This window comes from Mandrillus leucophaeus, unplaced genomic scaffold, assembly GCF_000951045.1.
Source record: "Mandrillus leucophaeus isolate KB7577 unplaced genomic scaffold, Mleu.le_1.0 Scaffold28, whole genome shotgun sequence".
NCBI classification, from domain to species: Eukaryota; Metazoa; Chordata; class Mammalia; order Primates; family Cercopithecidae; genus Mandrillus; species Mandrillus leucophaeus.
The window spans coordinates 1,750,649-1,762,303 of NW_012102920.1; the positions used below are offsets into that span (position 1 = coordinate 1,750,649).

Sequence of the window (11,655 nt, forward strand, 5' to 3'; positions counted from 1 at the left end):
GGCCGGATCTCAGCTCACTGCAAGCTCCGCCTCCCAGGTCCACGCCATTCTCCTGCCTCAGCCTCCCGAGTAGCTCGGACTACAGGCGCCCGCCACTTCACCCGGCTAATTTTTTTTGTATTTTTTAGTAGAGATGGGGTTTCACTGTGTTAGCCAGGATGGTCTCCATCTCCTGACCTCGTGATCCACCCGTCTCGGCCTCCCAAAGTTCTGGGATTACAGGCTTCAGCCACCGTGCCTGGCCCCCCACTTTTTTTTTTTGGACGAACATATACTTAACTTTTATTATTGGTAGATAATTTCTCTTTAACTTAATTTTATTTTTTCCAATTTTAAAAATTGTAAAATACACATACCATAAAATTTGCCACTTTAATCATTTTTAAGTTTTAAGCACATTCACCGTGCTGAGCAATCATCACCGTCACCATCCCCAGATCTCGGTCTTCCCAAACAGCTCTGTCCCGCCTGGCACCGTGCATTCTACCTGCCATCTCGATCGTACACAAGTGTGAGGCATTTAAGACGGAACACTCTCTGCGTACACACTGGGTACTGACTTGCAGAACGCAAGGCCCTATCTGGCAGGATGGGGAGGTGACTCCTCGCTGGGTACCCTTCCCCTCTTTCCCACCGCAGCCACTCACCATGGGCTCTGGGGCAGGCTCTAGATTGGCCAGGCCCCTAGCTGGTGCAGGCCCTTCCCTGCCAGTCCCATCTGGAGGCTGTGGTTCTTCTGCATCTGGGGATGAGAGAATGAGGAGGCCATGATTCCGTCCAGAACATCCCTGGGGTCTCACTGAAGACACCCAGAGAGGAAGAGAGTTTCGTGTTGCACACACGGCACACTCACGAAGAAACGGGCAAATCATAAAAAACCACAAACCAACCCCAGGCTCGCTGCGTGCTGACCAGGTCATTCTTTTAACAGGACATTTAAGAGACCCCCAGAAAGAGGGTCAAAGGTCAGGAGACTGGGGCTGGTGCTTGTGCCGCCTACCTGGGCTCGGCACAAACAAGTTGGAAGGAATCGGGAGTGGCGCGAGTGGAGCGACAAAGTCCGCAGGAGCAAGAGCCGGCTCGTTCCGCTGGGTCCCACTTGGGTTCAGGACGTCCACGTAGCGAGCTCTGCTTCCGGCTGCAAAGGGGAGGGAAGCAAATTGAGGCGAATGCGCCAGGCGGCCTCCAGTGCTCACTGTGTCAGAGCAAAAGCACGCAGGGACATGCTGGAAGCCATGTCGTGGCCCAACCCTGACGAGGACACCTTTCTACACGCAGATGTGTTTTGGCTTTTGGCCTGGGGGGGGTTCCCTATCTCACCCCGCTGTGGCACAGGCCCTCTGCTTCTGCACAGACATGGCCGTGCCCACAGCTTGTCAACGCAGACAGCTGTGGAACCACGTAACGCTCTGGAGAGCTGCGCTCGTCCCCAAGGCTTCCTCCTCGTGACACCAGCGTTACCTTCCACGGTGCGACACCCATCACCTCCTCCCCACACACAACAGCTACACGCTGGCCTCTCTCGGAGAGTTAGTCGTTCAAGCAAGCTCCCACTCCAAGGCCACCCTTACCTGCTCTTCTAGAGAACACGTTCACCGGGGCTCCAGCAGGCCCTGCGAGACCCGGCGGCGCAGCCTGCACAGCCCTGGGCAGCGAGGTTGGAGGTGGGGGCGGGGCTTTCTTCTGCAGAGGGAAACGCAGCTTCAGACACGCACTGCACTGCGTGCACCAGAAACCCACTGGGACGGCAGTCAGGACGCTCCACAAGGAGCAGCAGCCGCCCAAATAGCACAGGGCCGCACGAAGCTGTTCCCTCCACTCACACCTCACACTCAACGGGAACTAAAATGACAATTTACCTCCTCTTCTGGCTCATTCAAATTCACCCACTGGTTTTTCTTTTCATCCCAAACAATCTGCCAAGATTTTAAAAAGAAAAAAGGTCAGTAGACTGAAGCTAAACATAGTTAGAATCTGATTAATGATGACACTTCAAAACTTCAGGAAACACCTACTCAGGTCTGCTCTGAAAGTGACAGAAAAATCATTACAGTTCCTCGGGCGTCCCGTGCCATATTCGACAGCACTCACCGATTTGTTCTTGTCATCTGGCAAATAAGCTTCTGTCTTTTTCTTCCCAGGTAGCCAACGAGAGAACCAGGATTCACCCTAAATATAAAAACCACAAGAAAAACTTTGAAAACGCTATGTTCCATGAAATCAGCCAAAGGCAAAAAGACAAATTCTACAGGACACACTTCTGTGAGGCCCCAGAGTCGCCAGATCCACAGACACACCAGGAGAATGGAGGTGGGAGGGAACCGGGAGTTGTTGCTCCGTTTCAAGAGGACAGAGTTTCTGTTTGGGAAGTTGAGAATGGGAAAGTGAGAAAGTTCTGGAAATAGATGGTGGTGATGGTAACACAACAGTGTGGATGTACTCAGTGCCACAGAACTGTGTACTCAGAAAATGGTTAAAATGGTGCATTTTGTTATGTGTATCTTACTGTAAATTTAAACAGGTCAGAACAGTAACGTGCCTTCATGAGCTTTTTACGTCTGAACACTGAGAAAGCTTCCGACATCCTGCCCTTTGAGAAGTGGAAGGCAGGCTGTCCAAGTCAGCGTGTGTCAGAGGCAGACACGGCCCCCCTGTGTTTCCCATGCGTGGAGAATTTGGTTATTAGGAAAATTTACTTTATTCTTCACATGATGCACTTCATTTTTGTTTGTTTGTTTGTTGAGACAGAGTCTTGCTCTGTTGCCCAGGCTGGAGTGCAATGGCGTGATCTTGGTGCACTGCAACCTCTGCCTCCTGGGTTCAAGCAGTTCTATGCCTCAGTCTCCTGGGTAGCTGGGATTACAGGCGCCCACCACTATGCACAGCTAATTTTTGTATTTTTAGTAGAGATTGGGTTTCACCATCTTGGCCAGGCTGATCTTGAACTCCTGACCTCATGATCCGCTTGCCTCGGCCTTCCAGAGTGCTGGTGTGACAGGCGTGAGCTGCCGCGCCCAGCCTCCCAGAGTGCCGGGGTAAAAGATACCATCACAAGTAAAAAGACAATCTACAGATTGGGAGACGATATCACAATCAATACACCTAAGAGGACTTATATCCACAATACAGAAAGGATTCCTGCGAGTCAGTAAGAGATCACCATTAAAAATGGAGAGTAAAGTCAGGTGTGGTGGCTGCAACTGCAGTCCCAGCTATGAGACGGGAGGATCACTTGGGCCCAGAAGCTTGAGACCAGCCTGGGCAACATAGTGAGACCCCATCTTTATGGGAAAAAAACAACAACAAACAAAAAAATGGATAGAGACTTGAACAAGCACCGCCCCAAAAGGGGAATGAGATGGTAACAGGGACACGAGAAGGTGCCCAGCATCACACCTCGCTGGGGAGATGCAGAGTATAAGCCACAATGAGATGTCATCAGCCCCAGCACAACAGCTAAGTTAAAGAACTGGCACTGCCCAGTATTGGTGAAGACGAGGGATATCTGGGGCCCTTGTCCTCTGCTGCAGGACGTGTGACAAATGTCCAACCAACCAACCAACCATTTCAGACAACTGCTCAGCAGCGTCTCCTAAAGCTGAACACGCGCTCGTCCTGCAACCTAAACCCTCCGCTCCTCTGCGCGCACCTAAGAAAAACAAGCACATTCACCAAGAGACTGGCAAGGAGGCTCCCGGGGCCGGAATGATCCCAGCCCCACACTGAAAGCAGTCCCAAAGTCCACGACTGGGAGAGTCCGTGAGCCGGCGGCAGGCACACACCACAACGACAAAGGAGCAGCTGCCGTCTGGTCCCTTGTGGGTGGGTCTGACAGGTAATGGCCAGAGGGGACCTCTGGGGGCCGGACTGTGTCCCCATGCTGACCTGGGTGGGCTATTATCCTATTATCCGAAGGCACAAATACACAGACACTCATCATGCCCTGTGCACTGCAGACACTCGGCTGTTTGTATCAGGAGGCTGTTTGCATGTGTGGTGAATTAAGAGGCCGGTGCTCTGGGAAGCGTGCGTCCTGCCCAGACCCTGCTGGCCGCTGGGCGCACTGGGGGCAGCTGTACTACCTTCTTAGGTTCCTTCGTCTCTTTCTTGGCTGCTTGTCCGGGTCTCTTCGTTTCGGGAGCGGATGGGAGAGACAGAGGTGGCTGCGTGGGGCCCGAGTCGGCACGATCCCACCCTGGGGGGGCCTCTGAGTCTGGCGCCGTCCTCGAGGGGGCCTGTCACAAGGCAATGCAGAACAGGCTATCCTGGGGCTCCTCACACAGGAACCGAAAGACAGCGGGGACGCGCTTCCCCAGGTGTGTTCCTTAAATATGTCACTGAGAGGCCACATGACTCTGGTGCCCAGAGGGAGTCAGGGAGGGGGCTGGGGAGAGCAGCCCCCTGACTGGGCCTCCCGGAGCCTCTGCCTGGCCTGACTAGAGAAAGCCAGCCGCACTTAATAAGCAGCTCCGTCTGGGAGCACTCAGCACTCGAAATGCAAATGCGGACCCTCGACGGAGATTCCAGGCTGGAAGAAATGGAGCGTGAGCACATACCGAGGGAAGACTGGCCAGAGTGGGGCGATGGGCATTCGCAAAGATACAATGATTTTTAAAAATATTTATTCCTGGGTCAAGTCCCAGTTTTTAATAGCTCAACCCTCACTTTTACTTTTCCAGGGACACAATATTTTAAAGGGTAAAACACCGAATGCAAGTTCAAACTATAGCAATCGCCTACTAATGGGATGCCCGGGAAGGGCTGGGTATAAGTAAAGAAGGTTCCAGAATGCGGTCTGTATAAAAGCAACCATCTTATACCACACATGTCTAATCAGATAAATCTCTCTTTCAGGAAAACCAGTGAAAATGTTAGAAATTCTATCGTATTCCAGGATATCTTGTAAGATAAAAAAATTAGAAAAGAAATTCTACTGTAGAAAAAGAGATGGTCCGGCCGGGCCCGGTGACTCACACCTGTAATCCCAACACTTTGGGAGGCGGAGGCGGGTGGATCACGAGGTCAGGCCTGGCCAGGCTTGGCAGCTCACACCTGTAATCCCAACACTTTGGGAGGCTGAGGCGGGTGGATCACGAGGTCAGACCCGGCCGGGCCCGGTGGCTCACACCTGTAATCCCAACACTTCGGGAGGCGGAGGCGGGTGGATCACGAGGTCAGGAGTTCAAGATCAGCCTGGCCGAGACGGTGAAACCCCATCTCTACTAAAAATACACACACAAAAAAATGAGCTGGGTGTGGTGGTGGGCGCCTGCAATCCCAGCTACTCGGGAGGCTGAGGCAGAGAATTGCTTAAACCTGGGAGGTAGAGGATGCAGTGAGCCAAGATCGCACCACTGCACTCCAGCCCGGGCAACAGAGTGAAACTCCATCTCAAGAAAAAAAAAAAAAGAAAAAGAAAAAGAGATGTCCAGGTGCCATGGCTCATACCTATAATCCCAGCACTTTGGGATGCTGAGGCGGGCAGATCACTTGAAGTCAGGAGTTCGAGACTAGCCTGGCTAACATGGCAAAACCCCGTCTCTACCAAAAAATACAAAAATTTAGCCAGGCATGGTGGCACACGCCTGTAGTCCCAGCTACCTGGGAGGCTGAGGCAGGAGAATCGCTTGAACCTGGGAGGCAGAGGTTGCGGTGGACAAGATGGCGCCACTGCACTTCAGCCTGGGTGACAGAATGAAACTATGTCTTGGGGAAAAAAAAAAAAAAGGTCAGGCTTGATGGCTCACACCCGTAATCCCAGCACTTTGGGAGGCCGAGGTGGGCAGATCACTTGAGCTCAGGAGTTCAAGACCAGCCTGGCCAACATCATGAAACCCCATCTCTACTAAAAGTGCAAAAATTAGCTGGGCGTGGTGGCACATGCCTGTAATCCCAGCTACTTGGGAGGCTGAGGCAGAGAACTGCTTGAACCTGGGAGGTGGAGGTTGCGGTGAGCCGAGATCGCGCCACTGCATTCCAGCCTGGACAACAGAGCGGGATGCCGTCTCAAAAATACAAAAAGAAAAAGAGATGCAGAAATCAGAGAAGGTGCCCATTTTGGAAGAATTAAAAATAACAAGGGGACTTCATGATATCTGGGTATTTCTTCTACTTAAAGTAACTGTTTTTATGCTACTGAATTCTCTTTCCCGTCTTTCCCTACCAGCATTTTCACCAACTCTTCATATTTTAAGGATGAAAGCTATTTAGAAGCACTTCCGCTTAAAGAAACAATTTTAGAAACAATTTCATAGTCCTCACTACCATCCTCCTACTTACAACTCAGCAAGGAGTCTGGGTGCCCACTCGATGAACTTTATGGAAAACAAATAGTTTAAGAAAATGTGACAAAGTACCAGAGTAGCAAATTTTCCACCAAAATTTTCTTCGCTTAGCTCGGAAAGGGAGTTTCCAACAGGCGCCTCCGGCGGCACGATCCCTGTCAACCAGAAAGAGAGCAACTGTGATCTCGGTCACGAGGAGGCGGGACGTGTGTGCAGCACACAGATCAACAGGCACACCGCCTTCCCACCCAGCTACCGCCACACCAGCATGGTCTGCAGAAACCAAGACTGAACATCGTCCCACATGTGTGCACACTCTTTTATTTTTAAAGCTAGGCCTGTGTTTTGCTTTGTCCATATATACACATATAGACATAGGCACAGACCAGGGACAAGATCCACCAAATCAACTTCCAGACAGGAGTTCATGACCTGCCCCTGTCTGTCTCACCAGGCGGTCAGGAGGGTCTGAAGACAGATCCCAGGAGACCCATGGCCACCGTGCCCTGCCCCAGATGGCCATTTAAGCTTCTTATAACAAAAAGCCAAGTCACAAAAGAAACTGGCATTAACACTACTATCGTAGTGAGACTCTGAACCCATCCAGTCTGTAACTTCCAGAATGTTTGGTCTACATTAAGACAAGTAACGTAAGTTGTTTCAAGCTCAAATAACTTCAATCTCTTCCACCAATCCCCACGACCACCACCCCCAATGCTGCTTCTGCTCTCAAGACAGCATCTCTGCAGCCCCACCTGGGTCTGGGCTCCTGGCTTCCTGGAGCAAGTGTCTCCTTTCCTGCAGAGGCGGCACACTAGGCGGGAGGCCAGGCCCCGGGCACAGCGCTGCAGGATCAGGCCTGGAGGGCTCCGGGAAGCCAAGTGCGGACCCTGGGGTCACACAGCCAGGACCCGGCTCCAGGGGCCCCGGGGGCAGGGGCACTGGGAACATTGGCACCCTGGCAGGACTGGCCAACGGGCCGTCAGGGAGCGTCTGCGGAGCTGCATGGCAACAGTGGAGAAGAGGCTGGGGTTACTGAGGATAGCCTGGGTCACTAGAAGGAGCTGATACTCAACATGTTTATGACAAGTGACTTTGTACAGCTCCATTTCTTTTACAAGGGAGGCCCAACAGAGCAAAGAGCCCTGAAATCACCACCGCACCGAACCATCAGTGGTTTGGAGAAAAGCAGAATATTCACTTCCTTTTCCAGGGGTGGGGGCAGGAGGAACACTGTGTCAGAGCACCACGTGGGCTCCTGGGCATGGCCCAGCCCAAACGCAAGCCCACAGTGACCGTCTGGCACAGAGTTCTGCTAGACTCGAGTCCCCTCCTCCATGGTCAGTGGTCAAACAGGCCACTCATTCATTCATTCATTCATTCTTCCGACTCGACATAAAACCTGGGAGGGCCGCTGCCTGCCAGCACCATGCTGGGCCCTAGATGCTTCAAGAACAAAAGAAATGCTGGGTGCTCACGGGGGTCAGGACAGGTGAACTGAGTAAGAAGAGGAAGCGCTAAGGACAGCAATCAACCAGGACGTGGTAACGGTGTCTGAGGACGAAGCAGAGTGGATGTCAGGCAGGGAGGGTGGGCAGCGAGGCAGTGGGCCCAAATCAGGAGTGTGGCTAGTCCATAGCATGGGAGTGGACACAGCACCAGGGCAGCAGGGCTTAGGGCTGACCCCAGAGGGCCTGTGGCCACTGTGAAGACCCTGGCTTGTCCTCAGGTGAGATGGAGACCCCGGAGGGTCTGGGGAAGAAGCAGGAGGCGAGCAGTAAGGAGCCACGCTAATCCAGGCATGCGGCCCTGCGTGCAGGCTGTGCTGGTGAGGTTCACTGACGAAGGAAGCCAAGGAGCATGTGAGAGGAGGGCATCTGGACTTGACTCCCTGTAGCTCTGGGCTGGCCCTTCCTCCGATGGGGCTGACTGGGAGAAGCAGGCTGCAGAGGAGCACAGCCGAGGGTGCTGCCCAGACACGGTGTGGCTGAGGCTCCCGAAGAAGCAAGCAGGGAGGCTGAGCAGGCAGCGGACACTCAGGGCAGTGTCGCCAGCACATGGGTATTTATGGACATGGAAAGCCATGAGCCTCCATCGCAGCAGGGCAGGAAGCATGAAGGGAAAAAGGGAGGAGACCGAGGAGACCCACAACCACCGTGGTGGTGCGAGACGCTGCCTCAAACAGTCCGCATCTGAAAGCAGTTCTCCAGGAGGCAAGGGCGCAGACCACAGCTCAGCCAGCAGGAAGCCGGGGCCTGTCCAAGGGCAGCAGCCGCGCACCTGGGCTCACCTGAGGGCAGCAGCCGCACGCTGGGGCTCGAGTGCTCAGGGCTCGGCGCAGGCACGGCCAGCAGCGGGTTGGCGATCCCCAGGGCCGCTGGCTGACTGAGTCCTGCCCCGTCCTGTTCCACCTCGGAGCTTGGCGTGCCGGGACACTGTTGCGGGAAGGCTCCGTCCTGATGCCATACTCCAGCCCCCTCCTGAGGGAGAACAAGGCCTGCCCTGTGGAAGCCACCTGTGGCCGCATGGCAGCGCCGCCCGCCCGCCACCACCATGCTTGCTGTGTCCCTACTTCAGGACAGGAGGCACTCAACGCCCTTTTTGGGGAATTGGGGAATTCTCATAGGCACACATCTACAGTTATACTGTCTTTAGATACATACTTTCAGTGTGGACATAACAGGGACAGAAGCCACCTTACCAGATGCCTCTGGGCCACCCCAAGCCAAGGCTGTACCTTGATCTGCTGCTCCACCTGCTGCAGGTGAACCAGCCACGTGGGTGCGGCCAAGGACTCCTCTTCCGGCTTTTCTTTCAGCTGGGGATCGAAGAGTCGTAACTGGGAAGCCATCTAGACACGGGCAAAAATCAGAGGCCCCTGTCACCACCAGGTGATGGCAAGTGAGCCGTCTGCAAAATGCCTGGGCAATGCAGCTTCACTGTTCACTGGGGATAAAGTTTAATTAGCTGCATACATGTTTCTAGTATGTGCTTAGGTGACATACACGGGATGCTGGGCGACTGTGGGAAGTTGCTGTAGACGACCTCTTGGCCCATGGGCACCAGGTTGGCAGCGCTGGGCACCCCCTGGAACACGCCTGGCCTGAGACTACCACCTGACCATGTGGACCTGACTCAGTAAGAGCTGGACTCCCAGGTAATGTCTGCACGCCTTCGTCGGGAATGTGGGGGATGCAAAGCAGGGCAGAAGGGGGCAGAACACAAGTTTGGCCATGTGTTCATAACCACTGAGGCGGTGGATGAGCACCTAAGGATTCATCAATGACTCTCTGAACTTTGAAATGGGTCTAAAAATGTCCCTAATACATTTTTTGGGTATCCCATGAGCACGTTCTCACAAATGGAACTACTGACGAGAAGTGAAGATCCTGGGGCAACACGGGCGCCGCCTACACCTATCCCGTGGCACCTCCCATACTTTCTGCCAGTCACACCGCCTCCGTTTTACAGGGGAAGAAACTGAGGCTTGCAACAGTGCAGCCAGGACTCAAACAAAGGCTGCTAGACTCAGGACACTTAAGCGATCAACCACCAGACGAAATTTCCTCAAAATAAGAACATCCTGACTGGGCACAGTGGCTGACACCTGGAATCCCAGCACTTTGGGAGGCCAAGGCAGATGCATGCATCACTTGAGGTCACGAGTTCGAGACCAGCCTGGCTAACATGGTGAAACCCCATCTCTACTAAAAATACAAAAAATCGGTCAAGCGTGGTGCCTGTAATCCCAGCTACTTGGGAGGCTGAGGCAGGAGCATCGCTTGAATCTGGGAGGCGGAGGCTGCAGTGAGCCGAGATCGCACCAAACTGCACTCCAGCCTGGGTGACAGAGTGAGACTCTATTTCAATAAAAAAAGAATATCCTGGGCTGGGCGCGGTGGCTCACGCCTGTAATCCCAGCACTTTGGGAGGCTGAGGCGGGTGGATCACGAGGTCAGGAGATCGAGACCACGGTGAAACCCTGTCTCTACTAAAAATACAAAAACTTAGCCGGGCGAGGTGGTGGGCACCTGTAGTCCCAGCTACTCGGGAGGCTGAGGCAGGAGAATGAATGGCATGAACCCGGGAGGCGGAGCTTGCAGTGAGCCGAGATCACACCACTGCACTCCAGCCTGGGCCACAAAGCGAGACTCCGTCTCAAAAAAACAAAAACAAAAACAGTATCCTACAGACAGTTTCTTCTGATTATGAAACTCGCACCAAGGTTCTGTGCTAGCACATGGTGCCTGAGAGTCCCCAGACTAAGACGCAAAACACGAAGCCATTCAGAGATCTTCATCTGCCCAAGAGGCAGGTTCTGAGCGCCTACCACAACGCGCATCTGAACCATCGCCACCCCCACGCCCGGGGGCTCTGGCAAGCCCTCCTTCCCTGCAGTCAGCACAGCATCCTGACGACCGGCGCCGGGGGCAGCACCTGCACAAGCTGGCTGATCAGCACTGGGGAGTACAGGTGCGGCTGCGTCAGGATGCTCTTCGCGATGGCCTCACAGTAGTGGAAGGCTTGCGTGGCCAGCCCCATTTCCGCCAGGCGGCAGGAGTAGATGAACTTAAACACCTGAAACGACAGAAACCTTGCTGCCCCGCGGCTCCCCTGCTTCCGAGCATCGCGGATGGACAAAGCCTCGCGATGCCCCGGGGCTCCCCTGAGTCCGAGCATCACCGAAGGACAAAGCCTTGCGCTGCCCGGGGGCTCCCCTGCGTCCGAGTATCGCGGATGGACAAAGCCTTGCGCTGCCCAGGGGCTCCCCTGCGTCCGAGTATCGCGGATGGACAAAGTCTCGCGCTGCCCCGGGGCTCCCCTGCATCCGAGTATCGCGGATGGACAAAGCCTCGCGCTGCCCCGGGGCTCCCCTGCGTCCGAGTATCGTGGTTGGACAAAGCCTCGTGCTGCCCCGCGGCTCCCCTGTGTCCGAGCATCACCGACGGACAAAGCCTCGCGCTGCCCCGGGGCTCCCCTGCGTCCGAGTATCGCGGATGGATAAAGCCTAGCGCTGCCCGGGGGCTCCCCCGCGTTCGAGCGTCACCCTGGAAGCTGTGGACTCTTCTGGACGCTTCACTCATCATGTCTCCCACCCACCACGCCCGCCGACCACAGTCCTAGTCCCTGTTCCCTGAAGGATTTCAAGAGCAAAGTAAGTGACTAAGCTGGGAAGAAACCCACTCTGCTTTCCCCCCCAACCCCTTTCATGGCGCCACTCGGCTCTCACAGCCACAACCTGTCTCTTATACACATCTAGATGTGTATAAGAGACAGCAGTTATACTGTCTTTAGATACATACTTTCAGTGTGGACATAACAGGGACAGAAGCCACCTTACCAGATGCCTCTGGGCCACCCCAAGCCAAGG

General features: G+C 54.2%; 1 protein-coding gene across 1 annotated transcript in view; it reads right to left on the minus strand.

The window, feature by feature from the left end:
• Positions 1-11,655, minus strand: part of SEC16A (SEC16 homolog A (S. cerevisiae)) — a 41,131-nt gene that overhangs the window by 7,101 nt on the left and 22,375 nt on the right. The window contains exons 17-27 of the mRNA XM_011985165.1: positions 10,722-10,862; positions 9,022-9,135; positions 8,575-8,764; positions 7,040-7,285; positions 6,357-6,439; positions 4,083-4,235; positions 2,092-2,169; positions 1,860-1,916; positions 1,572-1,683; positions 1,001-1,138; positions 648-742 (exon numbers count right to left, since the gene is read on the minus strand). Of these exons, the coding sequence (XP_011840555.1) occupies positions 648-742; positions 1,001-1,138; positions 1,572-1,683; positions 1,860-1,916; positions 2,092-2,169; positions 4,083-4,235; positions 6,357-6,439; positions 7,040-7,285; positions 8,575-8,764; positions 9,022-9,135; positions 10,722-10,862 (1,407 nt within the window). The remainder of the gene's footprint in view (positions 1-647; positions 743-1,000; positions 1,139-1,571; positions 1,684-1,859; positions 1,917-2,091; positions 2,170-4,082; positions 4,236-6,356; positions 6,440-7,039; positions 7,286-8,574; positions 8,765-9,021; positions 9,136-10,721; positions 10,863-11,655) is intronic.